The sequence below is a fragment of the Pristiophorus japonicus genome, chromosome 16 (genome assembly GCF_044704955.1).
Source record: "Pristiophorus japonicus isolate sPriJap1 chromosome 16, sPriJap1.hap1, whole genome shotgun sequence".
NCBI lineage: Eukaryota > Metazoa > Chordata > Chondrichthyes > Pristiophoridae > Pristiophorus > Pristiophorus japonicus.
In genome coordinates, this window is record NC_091992.1 from 22,119,513 (window position 1) to 22,136,079 (window position 16,567).

At 50.1% G+C, this 16,567-nt stretch overlaps 1 protein-coding gene across 1 annotated transcript in view; it reads left to right on the top strand.

Annotated features, from left to right (window-relative positions):
• The first annotated feature begins 942 nt into the window (after positions 1 to 942).
• The window catches only part of nsrp1 (nuclear speckle splicing regulatory protein 1), a 58,334-nt gene continuing 42,709 nt past the window's right edge, over positions 943 to 16,567 (top strand). Inside the window, exon 1 of the mRNA XM_070857107.1 lies at positions 943 to 1,029. Within this exon, the coding sequence (XP_070713208.1) occupies positions 1,010 to 1,029 (20 nt within the window). The 5' untranslated portion in view covers positions 943 to 1,009. The remainder of the gene's footprint in view (positions 1,030 to 16,567) is intronic.

The following is a 16,567-nucleotide window of genomic DNA, read 5'->3' on the forward strand; positions in this document are numbered from 1 at the left end:
TTATTGGCCCATATAGCTCAATTTCAGGGAATGCGTTTATCAACTGAACTATCGAGATGTCTGATGGTTGAAAAGTCCACTGATACTTGCTGTCCATGCGCATTCATGAAGAATGTCTACTTCAATCAGGTTTACCATCTTGGAGTTATCGACCAGCATGATTCGTGGCTTTCAACCTGCTCTTCTACTGTCAATGATCTATTGTGTCTCTGCACCTTCTGACCTTCTACACCATTTAAAGTGTGCTTCCTTTCCCCTTTCTTACTTCACATTTCTGTGCATTTGCTATGAAATATGAAAAAAGTATGTTCCACACATCCTAAGCAACAGAGACGGTGTAAATTGTCGATTTATTCTCTGGTCCACCTCTACAGAAGTGGAATCACAAGGATACAACGAGAGGTTATTGCCTTTATTCTCCCTGACAGCTTGCTGCGAACGGCGGGGGGATTGGCGTTAGAGCGGCGTACGGGCGGGGTGGGGGATTGGGGCACGGAAACTTCCCACGACCACTGACGGCTTGTGCTGTCGGGATATTTAGCCGGTGTGACGAGCAGTGGGCGGGTCCGGTGACGAGGAGTGGGCGGGTCCGATGACGGTGAGACGATCAGTGAGCGGGGTAGGTGACAGCGGTGGGCGGGGCCGGTGACGGTGTGACGAGCAGTGGGCGGGACCGGTGACGGTGTGACGAGAAGTGGGCGGGGCCGGTGACGAGGAGTGGGCGGGGCCGTGCTCCAGAGGGAGGAGCGGCGAGTAGTGGGCGGGGCTGGTGACGGTGTGACAGAGCAGTGGGCGGGGACGGTGACGGTGTGACAGAGCAGTGGGCGGGGCCGGTGACGAGGAGTGCGCGCGGCCGTGCTCCAGAGGGAGGAGCGGCGAGTAGAGGGCGGGGCCGGTGACGGTGTGACAGAGCAGTGGGCGGGGCCGGTGACGGTGTGACAGAGCAGTGGGCGGGGCCGGTGACGAGGAGTGCGCGCGGCCGTGCTCCAGAGGGAGGAGCGGCGACAAGATGGCGGCGCCTGTCAAACAGTAAGTGACTGCCCCGCGGGCGGGGCGGGGAGGGGGAGACGGGTTAGTCGCCGTGACCGCTCTCTGCACACGGGGTCCCGGTTTCGCCGCCTCTGGTTTACCCGGGCCTGGGATCTGTCCGAGCGGGAGCCTGCGGCCTCGGCCTGCATTTCTGCAGCGGCGGCTGGGCCTGTGGATAGAGGCAGCGAGAGGAGTGCAGCCCAGTCCAGTGCGGCCTCCGCCCCCCCCGTCCCTGCTCTCTGGCCTCAGTCTTCCCCACTCCGCCTCGGAGTCAGAAGGTACCAGAGACTTGAGCACATTCAATCTAGGCTGACACTCCAATGCAGTGCTGAGGGGGTGCTGCACTGTCGGAGGTGCCGTCTTTTGGATGAGACGTTAAACCGAGGCCCCGTCTGCCCTCTCAGGTGGACGTAAAACATCCCATGGCACTATTTCGAAGAGCAGAGAAGTTATCACTGGTATATAAAAACTGAGAATGCTGGAAATCCCAGCAGGTCAGAAAAGAGAGTTAATGTTTCTGGTCGACAACCCTTCGTCAGAACTGGCGAATTTTAAAAAGAACAGATACTTGAGCACTGAAAGGGGGAGAGGAAAAAAAGAACAAAAGAGGAGGTCTGTGATAGGGTAGAAGACAGGAGAGATTACAGAGACAAAAGGGATGATGGGCCAAATTGAAATGGCAATGACAGAAGTTATCCTGGTGTCCTGGCCAATATTTATGGGTGCGTTTATTTGTATAGCAAAAATGGCCAACAGGCTCCACCCCTTATTTCTGATTGGTCCCCTTGGAGGTTTGACAGGAACGTGTCACGAGATCCGCACATCCTAAGGTCTCACTGACTTTGCAAATTGTAATTCGATCCACATTGACTTCCTGAAGTGACAGAAGACAGAGCTCCCCAAAAGAGACAAGGGCCAGCCAAAGTGCCTTACCTCAGTGCAAGTACATGCCTCCCCCCAGCCGAAGTGCTTTACCCCACCCATTCTGTGCATGCCTCCCCCAGCCAAAGTGCTTTACCCCAGTCCTAATGACTCCCTCCCTCCCCCGCCCCCCCCCCCCCCACAGAGCACTCCCTCCCTCCCTCCCCCCACCCCCCCCCTGAGCACTCCCTCCATTTTGTACGAAATGTTGACAGGTTTATTGGGTATGAAGTGAATAGTGGCAGTGTCGTGACTTCTGGATATCATCCACTCCGACGATGTCCATTGTAAGGGGTTGGAAGAAAGTGATCCGTCTTCCCTGAGTTCCCTCCCCCACCCATGTCTCTCTTCCATAAACACCCCACCCCCCAGCTCTCTCTCTCTAGCCCTTCCCGAGCCCCCCCCCCGAGCTCTTCTCCCCTCCCCCCCCCCCCCCCCCCCGAGCTCTTCCTCCCCTCCCCCCCCCCCCCCCCCCCCGAGCTCTCCCTCCTCTCCCTCCCCCCCCCCCGAGCTCTCCCTCCCCCCCCCCGAGCTCTCCCTCCCCCCCCCCCCGAGCTCTCCCTCCCCCCCCCCGAGCTCCCCCCCCCCCCGAGCTCTTCCTCCCCCCCCCCGAGCTCTTCCTCCCCCCCCCGAGCTCCCCCCCCCCCCGAGCTCTTCCTCCCCCCCCCCGAGCTCTCCCTCCCCCCCCCGAGCTCTCCCTCCCCCCCCCGAGCTCTCCCTCCCCCCCCCGAGCTCTCCCTCCCCCCCCCCCGAGCTCTCCCTCCCCCCCCGAGCTCTCCCTCCCCCCCCGAGCTCTCCCTCCCCCCCCGAGCTCTCCCTCCCCCCCCGAGCTCTCCCTCCCCCCCCGAGCTCTCCCTCCCCCCCCCCGAGCTCTCCCTCCCCCCCCCGAGCTCTCCCTCCCCCCCCCGAGCTCTTCCTCCCCCCCCCCCGAGCTCTTCCTCCCCCCCCCCCCCGAGCTCTCCCCCCCCCCCCCGCGAGCTCTCCCTCCCCCCCCGAGCTCTCCCTCCCCCCCCCCGAGCTCTCCCTCCCCCCCCCCCCCGAGCTCTCCCTCCCCCCCCCCCCCGAGCTCTCCCTCCCCCCCCCCCGAGCTCTCCCTCCCCCCCCCCCCCCCGAGCTCTCCCTCCCCCCCCCCCGAGCTCTCCCTCCCCCCCCCCCGAGCTCTCCCTCCCCCCCCCCGAGCTCTCCCTCCCTCCCCCCCCCCCCGAGCTCTCCCTCCCCCCCCCCCGAGCTCTCCCTCCCCCCCCCCCGAGCTCTCCCTCCCCCCCCCCCGAGCTCTCCCTCCCCCCCCCCCCGAGCTCTCCCTCCCCCCCCCCCCCGAGCTCTCCCTCCCCCCCCCCCCCCGAGCTCTCCCTCCCCCCCCCCCCCGAGCTCTCCCTCCCCCCCCCCCCCCCCCCCCCCGAGCTCTCCCTCCCCCCCCCCGAGCTCTCCCCCCCCCCCCCGAGCTCTCCCTCTCCCCCCCCCCCGAGCTCTCCCTCTCCCCCCCCCGAGCTCTCCCCCCCCCCCGAGCTCTCCCTCCCCCCCCCCCCCCCGAGCTCTCCCTCCCCCCCCCACCCCTCCCGAGCTCTCCCTCCCCGAGCCCCCCCCCGAGCCCCCCCCCCGAGCTCTCCCTCCCCCCCCCCCCCAGAGCTCTCCCTCCCCCCCCCCCCAGAGCTCTCCCTCCCCCCCCCCCGAGCTCTCCCTCCCCCCCCCCCCCCGAGCTCTCCCCCCCCCCCCCCCCCGAGCTCTCCCTCCCCGCCCCCCGAGCTCTCCCCCCTCCCCCCCCGAGCTCTCCCTCCCCCCTCCCGAGCTCTCCCTCCCCCCCCCCCCCCGAGCTCTCCTCCCCCCCCCCCCCGAGCTCTCCCTCTCCCCCCCGAGCCTCCCCCCCCCCCCGAGCTCTCCCTCCCCCCCCCCCCCCGAGCTCTCCCCCCCCCCCCCGAGCTCTCCCTCCCCCCTGAGCTCTCCCCCCTCCCCCCCCCGAGCTCTCCCTCCCCCCCCCCCCCGAGCTCTCCCTCCCCCCCCCCCCCCGAGCTCTCCCTCCCCCCCCCCGAGCTCTCCCTCCCCCCCCCGAGCTCTCCCTCCTCCCCCCCCCCCCCCCGAGCTCCCCCCCCCCCCGAGCTCTCCTCCCTCCCCCCCCCCCAGCTCTCTCCCCCCCCCCCCCCCCCCGAGCTCTCCCCCCCCCCCCGAGCGCTCTCCCCCCCCCCCCCCGAGCTCTCCCCCCCCCCCCCGAGCTCTCCCCCCCCCCCCCTGAGCTCTTCCCCCCCCCCCCCCGAGCTCTCCCTCCCCCCCCCCACCCGAGCTCTCCCTCCCCCCCCCCGAGCTCTCCCTCCCCCCCCCCCCCCCCCGAACTCTCCCTCCCCCCCCCCCCCCCGAACTCTCCCTCCCCCCCCCCCCGAGCTCTCCCTTCCCCCCCCCCCCCCCCCCCAAGCTCTTCTCCACCCCCCCCCGAGCTCTTCTCCACCCCCCCCTCCCCGAGCTCTTCTCCACCCCCCCCCTCCCCGAGCTCTTCTCCACCCCCCCCTCCCCGAGCTCTTCTCCACCCCCCCCCTCCCCGAGCTCTTCTCCACCCCTCCCTCCCCGAGCTCTTCTCCACCCCCCCCCCCCCCCAGGAGCCCTTCTCCACTCTCTCCTCCCCCCTCACCCCCCCCCCCCCCCCCCCCGGAGCTCTCTCTTTCCCCTCCCCCCGAGCTCTCTTTCTCCCGTCCGCCCACTCTGACAGCTCAGCGGGAGGCAAGGTCGGTCACAGGTTCTCATTTGCGGTTCGGAGTCCCACTTCTCTCTCTCCCCCCAGCCTCTGTCTCGCCATCTCTCTAGTAAAGCTCCCTCTACACTGTGAGAGAAACTGGGGACCATAAACCAAATATTGAGATACAAAGAGAGGTCAGAAAAAGTTGCCTCTACAATATGTTTCTCACTCTCTTTCTCTCCCTGCCTCGTTACCCTGTCTCTCCCAATGTCTCTCCATCTGTCTCTTTCCCTTGCGCCGCCATCGGGCGCAGGCCAGGAGAGGGAGAGGGAGAGGGAGAGGGAGAGGGAGAGGGAGAGGGAGAGGGAGAGGGAGAGGGAGAGGGAGTCGGAGCCTCGGGTCCTGCTGCTCGCACCACGCACATGGAATGATTCGGCCGGGAGAGGGGGCAGAGCTTGTTACCTGAAGGTCAAAAAAGTGCAGTACGGGCAGTGGGGTGGGCGAGACTTGATAGACGCCTGTCTGTCAAAAAAAAGTGCAGTACAAATAGTTCGTTCCAATATTTATCCCTCAATCAACATCACTAAAACAGGTTATCTCGTCATTATCATATTGCTTTTTGTGGGAGCTTGCTGTGCGCAAATTGGCTGTTGCATTTCCTACATTACAACAGTGACTGCACTTCAAAAAAGTACTTCATTGGCTGTGAAGTGCTTTGGACATCCGGTGGTCGTGAAAGGTGCTATATAAGTGCAAATCTTTTACAACATTTATTGTCACTATTAATATGGGGCCACCAGGGTCACCTTTAAAAACACTTGGCAGATGAATGATGTAAATCAGATAATTAACTGAGCAGCTTTTCTTTTTAAGTTCGTTTTTTTCCCCCTTCCCACCTTGACCTGTTGTTTTTGATTCCCCTCACCCTTTGGTTTTGTGGTCTTGTGGTCATGTGACTCAGTTGACAGTGAATAAACACTTTTTTTGGGTCACTGAGAAATTTGAAAACAAGGATGAAAGCAGATGTCAACCTTGGCTCAGTGGGTAGCACTCTCGCTTCTGAGTCAGAAGGTTGTGTGTTCAAATCCCTCTCCAGAGGCTTGAGCATACAATCTGGGCTGACCCTTCAGTGGAATACTGAAGGAGTGCTGTAATATCAGAGATGCCATCTTTCAGATGAGATATTAAACTGATACCTGTCTGCTCTCTGGGTGTAAAAGGCTCTATGGCACTAATCCAGGAAGAGCAAGGGAGTTCCCATGTTTCTTGGCCAATATTTATGTCTCAACCATTATCACTAAAAAAACAGATTATCTGGTCATTTGATAAAGTACAACGCAACAGACTTATTTGGAAATTACAAGCACGTGGGATCAAAGGCAAGGTGGTAACCCAGGCAAGTAATTGGCTAAGGGATAGGAGGTTGAGAGTAATGGTCAACATATGTGTTTCTGAGAAGCAATGTTCCCTGTAATTTTTTTGTCCCTGTGTGGCTCCTTTAAGGGCCATTCAAAACAGTGCGCCTGCGTTTTTAAATTGAAGAGCCTGGCAAGCCGTGGGTTCCCTGGAGCACTGCGCGACCATACAGCTTACAGGGAACATTGGAGAGATGCATGCAGTGGAGTCGCCCAGGGGCCAGTATTGAGAGCATTGCCTTTCTTGCTGTATATAAATGACCTGGACTTTGGTGTTGGGAGGTTTAGCGTGACTTCCTTGTTTTGCATTCAATGCCCCAGTTACAAAACCAAGTATCCCACTTGCTTTCTTAACCGTCTTATCCCTTTTAACTTTCCCTGCAACCTTCAAAGATTTGTGAATATGCTCTGGCACCCTCTCCTCAAAATAGTACCATTTCGATTATACTGCCTCTCCATGTTGCTCCTCCCAAAGTACATCACTTCACTTATCTGCATTAAACTGTACCTGCCATGAGTCTGCCCATTTCACCGGCCTGTCGATATCCTCCTGAAGTCTGTTACTATCGCCTTCACTATTTACTATGTTGCCAAGTTTTGTATCGTTCGCAAACTTCAAAATTGTATTTACAGACTGCTAGTTAGGCCTCCGCTGGAGTAATGTGTACAAGTATGAGCACCACATTTTAGGAAGGATGTCAAGGCCTTGGGGAAGTGCAGAGGAGGTTTACCAGAATCACAGCAAGGATGAGGGACTGGAGAAGCAGGGATTGTTCTCCTTTGAGGAGAGGTGACCTAATAGATGAATTCAAAATTATGAGTGATTTTAATAGAGCAAGTAGGAAGAAACTATTCACTCTGGCAAGTGATCAGTAACCAGAGGTCATGGATTTAAAATAATTGGCAAAAGAACTAGAGGGAAAATGAGGAGAAACTTTTTCACATGGAGGTTTGTTGAGATCTGGAACAAACTACCTGAAAGGGTGATGGAATCGGATTCCACAGGATCTTTCAAAATGCAACTGGATAAGTACTTGAAGGGACTACTTTTCAGGGTTGCGGGGAAAAAGATAGCCTGTGGAACTAAATTGGACAGCTCTTTCAAAGAGGCATGACCGGCCGAATGACCTCCTTCTGTCTGCAGTGTAAAATTCTATGATTCTGTTTATCATTTCTGTTCGTGGGACCTAGCCGTGCACAAATTAGCTGCTGCATTTCCTACATTATAACAGTGACTGCATTGTGAAAGGTACTATATAAATGTAAGTTTGTTCGGTTGTTCTTAAGATGAGAAATTTAAAATTGCCCCCACTGTCGAGCTTCGAGAGAATGAGAGTGATGGGTAGATGGGACTTAATGCGGGTTAGAATATGAGCTGCAACATTTTGGATGAGTTGAAACATAGAAACATAGAAAATAGGTGCAGGAGTAGGCCATTCGGCCCTTCGAGCCTGCACCGTCATTCAATAAGATCATGGCTGACCATTCCCTCAGTACCCCTTTCCTGCTTTCTCTCCATACCCCTTGATCTCCTTAGCTGTAAGGGCCATATCTAACTCCATCTTGAATATATCCAATGAACTGGCATCAACAACTCTCTGCGGCAGGGAATTCCACAGGTTAATAACTCTGAGTGAAGAAGTTTCTCCTCATCTCAGTCCTAAATGGAATACCCCTTATCCTTAGACTGTGTCCCCTGGTTCTGGACTTCCCCATCGGGAGCATTCTACCTGGATCTAACCTGTCCCGTCCCGTCAGAATCTTTTATGTTTCTATGAGATCCCCTCTCATCCTTCTAAACTCCAATATATAAAGGCCCAGTTGATCCAGTCTCTCCTCATATGTCAATCCAGCCATCCCGGGAATCAGTCTGGTGAACCTTCGCTGCACTCCCTCAATAGCAAGAACGTCCTTTCTCAGATTAGGAGACCAAAACTGAACACAATATTCCAGGTGAGGCCTCACCAAGACCCTGTACAACTGCAGTAAGACCTCCCTGCTCCAATACTCAAATCTCCTAGCTATGAAGGCCAAGATACCATTTGCTGCCTGCTGTATCTGTATGCCAACTTTCAATGAACCATGACACCCAGGTCTCGTTGCACCTCCCCTTTTCCTAATCTGCCGCCATTCAGATAATCGATCTTCGCGTTTTTGACCCCAGAGTGGATAACCTCACATTTATCCACATTATACTGCCATGCATTTGTCCACTCACCTAACCTGTCCAAGTCATCCTGCAGCCTCTTAGCGTCCTCCTCACAGCTCACACTGCCACCCAGTTTAGTGTCATCTGCAAACTTGGGTGACGAGGTGGCCGAGGGGTTAAGCCGATGGATAATTCTCTCATTTAAAGGGGTACTGAGGGAATGATCAGCCATGATCTTATTGAATGGTGGTGCAGGCTCGAAGGGCCGAATAGCCTACTCCTGCACCTATTTTCTATGTTGGAGATATTACACTCAATTCCTTCATCTAAATCATTGCTGTATATTGTAAAGAGCTGGGGTCCCAGCACTGAGCCCTGCGGCACTCCACTGGTCACTGCCTGCCATTCTGAAAAGTACCGGTTTATCCCGACTCTCTGCTTCCTGTCTGCCAACCAGTTCTCTATCCGCGTCAGTATATTACCCCCAATACCATGTGCTTTGATTTTGCACACCAATCTCTTGTGTGGGACCTTGTCAAAAGCCTTTTGAAAGTCCAAATACACCACATCCACTGGTTCTCCCTTGTCCACTCTACTAGTTACATCCTCAAAAAATTCCAGAAGATTTGTCAAGCATGATTTCCCTTTGATAAATCCATGCTGACTTGGACCGATCCTGTCGCTGCTTTCCAAATGTGCTGCTATTTCATCTGTAATAACTGATTCCAACATTTTCCCCACTACTGATGTCAGGCTAATAGATTGCTGAAGGGCAGCAATCTATGGCTGGTACAAATGGGGAATTTGTTGTTGGCAGAGCCGTATTAAGAATTCGTAGCGTCCTTGGCATCAAGAACACTCGGTGGGTGGGGCGAGGGGCATCTGCCTTCCCAGCCTGCCACACCCGATCCATGAAAACACAAAATGTGTAGTAAAATACATGAACAAGTCGGCCCATAGAATGTTTACATTTATGTCACATTTATTAATAAAGCAAATCATATAATCTACATTTAAATGAAACTGATCCAGTGTGCAGCTTTTCTGAGTTTATGGTATGTTTCCTGGGAGCCACATATTAAGCTTAGGGCCCTTGGCCACTGGCCTTGTCGGCCTTGTACGTTCACTTTCTTTGTGCACAAGATGACACTTTGGCTACAACTTGCATTTCTAAGAACATAACAAATGGGAGCAAGCGTTGGCCATTTGAGCCTGCTCCATCATTCAATAGGATCATGACTGAGCTTTGACCTCAACTCCACCTTCCCACACTATCTCCATATCCCTTGATTCCCTTCGTATCCAAAAACCTATCGTTCTCTGTCTTGAATATAATCAACAACTGAGTAACCAAGCTCTCTGGCTAGAGAATTCCAAAGATTCACAGCCCTTCGAGTGAAAAAGTGTTTCCATCTCTCCGTCCTAAATGGCCGACCCCTTATTCTGACACTGATCTCTGGTTCCAGACTCCTCAGCTAGGGGACCATCCTCCCATCTACTCTGTTAAGCCCCTGAAGAATTTTATATATTTCAATGAGATCACCTTTCATTCTTCTAAACTCTAGGGAATATAGGCGTAGTCTACTCGGTCACCTCATAAGATAATCCTCACTCCCTCTCCCACCCCATCCCAAGAATCAGTCTAGTGAACCTTTGTTGCGCCCCCTCAAAGGCAAGTATATCCTTCCTTAAGTAAGGAGACCAAAACTGTTCACACTACTTCAGGTGTGGTCTCACCAAGGCCCTATATAATTGCAGAAAGATTTCTTTCCTCTTTTATACTCCAATACTTTTATAATAAAAGCTAACATACCATTTGCTTTCCTAATTGCTTGCTGTACCTGCCTGTTAACTTTCACTGATTCGTGTACAAGGACATCTAGGTCCCTCTGAATACCAACATTTCCCAATCTCTCAGCATTTACAAAATATTCTACTATTCTATTTTTCATACCAAAAGTGGATAACTTCACATTTCTCCACATTTATGTAGCACTTGTGATGTCATAAAATGTCCCAAGGAAAGTAATCTGCAATAACATGCCCTGTGTGAAAACTAAACCCATTTACTCTCTCCAGATCACACGTCGGAGTTCCACTCTGCTCACGTCACTTCAGAAGGTCATTAATCTGTCAAGCCGGGCATTTATATAACAGACTTAAATATGAAGTTGGTTTATCTGCAGATAGTAATTTACAGGAGTAAGCAGTAACAGTCAGTTGTTGAAGTTAGTACAAATAACACAACAACTTTGAACAAGTTCATGAATATATATCAATCCATCAGCTGAGTTCCTTCGATTGGCTTTCATTTCAGAAGTTTCTTTTTATTTAAGGACAACCTTTCTCGGAAGAGGCGTTGTCATCTGATGCTTCTTGGTGCACTCTTTCTCTGAATTACTTGGGTGTTCCCACCACTGTCGCTGCAGAACATACAGACACATGGCAACACACTGACCAATGTTTTCTCCACCCCTAACATGGGTACAAAAGTCAAGTTGCCATTTGTGCATATAATCTGAAATGTTGAGACGATTGCCGAAAAATTGGCTTGTGCGTAAATGAGTAAAACATTGCCAGAATGTCCTTTTCATCATAGTATGTGCTGAGTGATGTTGGGCTCTAACCCTCCTGGGTCTTACCATTCCATTGCAACTGTGCAATTTGTGTACTTTCAGTTCAAAACAGACACTTAAAAGTGCGAATGACGAGTGTTATGTAATAGATTACGCCAATGCAAATACCTTGTAGTGAGGTTAAATGCCATAAGGTTTGTTCGATCTTGTAATTTGTTGACAGGCTTTGGACCATTCAATTGGATTCGCTTTCATTGTACTCCCCGGTGTCTGTTGTAAAATATGTTGTTGATGAGAAGTGGTGTATGCATTCCTGGTCATGTGATAGCTTAAATATTACTCATGCCTTGATAACCATTTCACTTTCATTGTGCCACCTCCACTGTACCAACTGCACAAAAGAATGAAACTTAAAAGTAATTACTTTTCCAAACCAGCAAGGTTCTAGGTACGATCTTTGGTACGCTAGTTAGCTAATCCTAGCTGGGATGACACGATTGGCTACAGGACCCCAGGCTAGGCATGGGAAAATGACCTTTGATTCATGGTTGCTGTCCAGCAACCCCGACTGGAAATGTGTACGTACAGGCAGTACGTGAGGACAGGATTGGACTCGGCTGTGAAATCCTCGAATATCCTGCTGGCCCGCACTGTGGCTCACATTTGAAAAGGTGCAGATTTGCTTGAGGTATTGGTGAGCGGTTGCTCCCTCAGGAACTGAAGAAGAAAGTTGGGAAAGGAAAAATAAAATTTCTCAAACTTAAAGCTTATAATTTGAAGTGGCCAGTGACTGGTATTCAATACTGGAGGTTCTGTGATACAGATGCTCAAGCTACCATAGCAATTATATTGTACAATAAGTTGGAATTTGAGGGAGAAAAATGTTGTCTATTGGGGTTCATCATTTGCACAAGTTGAGAGCTTGTGTGAAGACTGCATGAGTCTAGATGTGACCTATTTAAACTATCTTTGTCATTGTATTTCCTTTTGCTTTGCTGAAGTATTTGCAAGATATATTGTAGCATCAACAGATCTTAAAGATTTTCATGTAATTAAGTTTGATGATGGGTAAAGCTACTGCTTTGGTACCTCAGAAAATGCACTGATAAGGAGGAAATTGCAGTCGGATTAAATAAGGTTATATTACGTGAGGTGGGAGCTGCTTTCCAGATTCACTTAGTTTGTTTTCTTCACACAGCCACCAATTTGCGCTCCCTTGTGTAAACCTCTTGTGAAGTATTTCTGCAGAGTAGGAATAAAAGTTACAACATTTAGATAAGTATACTTATTTAATGGGCTGAGAAAGCTGAATAGTCCTTCAATGTTTGCTTTGGTTTTGTCATTGCCACTCTTTAGCTGGCCATTTAAGAGGTAGAAACATAGACATAGAAACATAGAAAATAGGTGCAGGAGTAGGCCATTCAGCCCTTCAAGCCTGCACCGCCATTCAATGAGTTCATGGCTGAACATGCAACTTCAGTACCCCATTCCTGCTTTCTCGCCATACCCCTTGATCCCCCTAGTAGTAAGGACTTCATCTAACTCCTTTTTGAATATATTTAGTGAATTGGCCTCAACAACTTTCTGTGGTAGAGAATTCCACAGGTTCACCACTCTCTGGGTGAAGAAGTTTCTCCTCATCTCGGTCCTAAATGGCTTACCCCTTATTCTTAGACTGTGACCCCTGGTTCTGGACATCCCCAACATTGGGAACATTCTTCCTGCATCTAACCTGTCTAAACCTGTCAGAATTTTAAACGTTTCTATGAGATCCCCTCATTCTTCTGAACTCCAGTGAATACAAGTCCAGTTGATCCAGTCTTTCTTGATATGTCAGTCCCGCCATCCCAGGAATCAGTCTGGTGAACCTTCGCTGGACTCCCTCAATAGCAAGAATGTCCTTCCTCAAGTTAGGAGACCAAAACTGTACACAATACTCCAGGTGTGGCCTCACCAAGGCCCAGTACAACTGTAGTAAACCTCCCTGCCCCTGTACTCAAATCCCCTCGCTATGAAGGCCAACATGCCATTTGCTTTCTTAACCGCCTGCTGTACCTGCATGCCAACCTTCAATGACTGATGTACCATAACACCCAGGTCTTGTTGCACCTCCCCTTTTCCTAATCTGTCACCATTCAGATAATAGTCTGTGTCTCTGTTTTTACCACCAACGTGGATAACCTCACATTTATTCACATTATACTTCATCTGCCATGCATTTGCCCACTCACCTAACCTATCCAAGTCACTGCAGCCTCATAGCATTCTCCTCGCAGCTCACACTGCCACTCAACTTAGTGTCATCCGCAAATTTGGAGATACTACATTTAATCCCCTCGTCTAAATCATTAATGTACAATGTAAACAGCTGGGGCCCCAGCACAGAACCTTGCGGTACCCCATTAGTCACTGCCTGCCATTCTGAAAAGTACCCATTTACTCCTACTCTTTGCTTCCTGTCTGCCAACCAGTTCTCAATCCACGTCAGCACACTACCCCCAATCCCATGTGCTTTAACTTTGCACATTAATCTCTTGTGTGGGACCTTGTCGAAAGCCTTCTGAAAGTCCAAATACACCACATCAACTGGTTCTCCCTTGTCCACTCTACTGGAAACATCCTCAAAAAATTCCAGATTTGTCAAGCATGATTTCCCTTTCACAAATCCGTGCTGACTTGGACCTATCATGTCACCTCTTTCCAAATGCGCTGCTATGACATCCTTAATAATTGATTCCATCATTTTACCCACTACCGATGTCACGCTGATTGGTCTATAATTCCCTGTTTTCTTTCTCCCTCCTTTTTTAAAAGTAAATGAGAGTGGCCAGGAACAACTTGCCCCTTAACTTTCTTTCCCTCAGAAATTTCTTCGTGCACACAATTTGTCTCCCCTTCTTGGATGGCTGAGGCAACAGACTTACCTTGAAGTGAAGTGTGGATATAACCCTGTGTTGATAGAAGCAGCATTTTCATCCTGTGGAGGGTATGTGTGGTGTTTGTGTGTGTGTGTGTGTGTGTGTGTGTATATATATATATATACCCAAGTTAATTATAAGTTCTTGGAAAGGCAAAGGATAGTTCATAAGGTGAATCCCTTCCAAACATCCAAATGGAATTGAGGCTTTAATTACTGCCAGGTGTCAAAAACAGACCATCAGCTGTCCCAAGAAATTCAATTTTCCCCTTGTCCACCCAAGTGTTAAAATGGTTAACATTTTAGTTGTCTGACCACTTCAACAAATGGATCTCCTTTTACATCCAAAGAGCCCCCCTACTCTGAGGCCAGTCTCACAGCTCCAGTTCACAGCTTGGCTGTTCATCAATACATGACCAGCGGTTTCATTCGGGTCATTTCCCGTGTAACCATCAGAAACTGTAAAGTGTTGCTGAAAGGGATTGAATATTTTGAATGCTGTGTTCTCAAATAGTTAATGCACTGTGTGTATGGTTATGGCACTTGCAGCCTTTTGGCTTCTATGAAGTACCTTGCACCCTCTGTCACTTTGAGTTCATCCAAAGCTCTGCTGCCTGTATCCTAACTCAATCCAAGTCTCGTTCACCGATCACCTTTGTGCTCGGTGACCTACATTGGCTCTCAGTCCGGCAAACTTCTTTTTATTTTAATTCTCATCCTTGGCGAGCTGGAGTATCTCACACATTCTCCAATGAACAATGTACTTCAATTGGGGATGAGTGGTTAAACCTCAGCATGCTGACAACACCGTCTAAAGATGCAGGTTTCGGTTGATAGACTTTTTTTTTGCTCATGGAAACTAAGACCAAAGTGTTTGGTAAAAGTCCAAATTTTAGCACCTGCATTCCACTGTATTTTTTTAGTGCAGTGTTGTGCATCCTTTTATTTTTGCTCCATAAATGTGGTTGCTTGGTGGCAGCAGAGAGCAAGCATTGTATCTTAAAGGGGAAGCAACAGGAAAATCTATGTCTGCAGAGTTAGTGACAAAAGGTGAGGAAAATATTGCCCAACAATACAAAACTAGTGCAAGGATAATCAAATTAGGAAACCCTAATCATTACCTAAATGTCTGATTCTTTCACAGCAGATTATGGGTTTTCTTTGATTTAAATAAAACAATTTTGGGGTAAAATTTGAACTAAAGTTTTGATACAAGAAATAAACTGTTATATATGTAAACTTGAATTTACTCTGTACAGCCACCAGAGGGCTCATCCCCTGGAGTCCCAAGGGATCCCATAATCCCTTGGGAGCACAGATATTTAAGGAGGCCTCACAGGTTGGAGAGGCACTCTGGAGACCTGCAATAAAAGACTAAGGTCACACTTTCCTTTGAGCTCAGTGTTCAGTCTGACTCTTTCTCCATACATAACACAAACAAAGCGTAAATACGTGAAGAAAATCTTGCGCTCACTTGCCGGACCAGAATATACCAGTTGCTTTACTGGTAGTCAGTTATCAGGCTGGTGAATGGGTTAATGTGCTCCTTGTTGCTTTATTTTACAGCAAAATGGACTATTTTCAGTTCATTAGGATCTCCACACACACTTCTCATTCTTTTCCATTTTTCACACAACCCTGCGGAGGAGATGTGGTCTTGCCAGATGTTTGGATGAGTGTATGTTTAATGTGAATCATATCAGTCACACACACACACTCTTGTGTTCGGTGCTGAGGCAATTCATGGCCGTAACTTTGTAGATTTCTGCTCACTTTCTGTTGCCCAATACTTTCTGAAATCTATTTCTGAAACTCTCACTTGAACACTTTGATGAATCATCAAACCAATGCCTTGGATATCTCCCAAAGCTTTGTCAAGGTGTGGGACTGACTACAAACTAGTAAGCAGAAGCCCCCTTGTCCTTGCCTTTCACCCCAACGGCCTCTGCATTCGACAGATCATCTTTTGTCATTTCCACCATCTCCATCATGATGCCACCACCAAATGCATCATCTCCTTTTCCCATTTTTGGAAAGGACCATTCTCTCCATGACATGCTATCACTCTTGACAAAGGGATCGTACAGCCAAAATGTTGATTTATCTGTTCTCTCCACAGATGCTGAGTGAAGTGTTTCCAGCTTTTTCTGTTTTTGTTTTTAGTCAATTTAGGATTGATTTTAGACTGTATTTTCTCTCTACATTGTTCACTGTTTATTTCTATATCAAGTTTTAGTGTTGAAACTCTATTACAGGTTCATCATACTAAGTGACAAGCTCTGCTGTACACACCATGAATCATAGAATCTTACAGCACAGAAGAAAGCCTTTTGGCCCATTATGTCTGTATTGGATCAAAATAGTCCCACCCCTCACTATTTCCCCATAGCCCTGCAAATCTTTCCTTTTCAAATATATATCCAATTTCCTTTTAAAAGTTACTATTGAATCTGCTTCCACTACCCTTGCAGGCAGATCATCATAAATCGCTGCGTAAAAACATTTCTCCTCACCTCCCCTCTGGTTCTTTTGCCAATTATTTTAAATCTGTGTCCTCTGGTTACCAACCCTCTCACCAGTGGAAACAGTTTCTCCTTATTTACTCGGTATCAAAACCTCTCATAATTTTGAAGACCTATTAAATCACCCCTTAGCCTTCTCTGTTCTAAGGAGCACAATCCCAGGTTCTCTAGTCTCTCCATGTAACTGAAGCCCCCCCCATCCCTGGTATCATTATGGTAAATTTCCTATGTATCCTCTCCAAGCGTGACGTCCTTCCTAAAGTGTGGTGCCCAGAATTGAACACAATACTCCAGCTGAGCACCAACCAGCGATTTATATAGGTTTAGCATAACTTCTTTGCTTTTGGAAGGAACCGTTCTCTCCATGACTCACTGA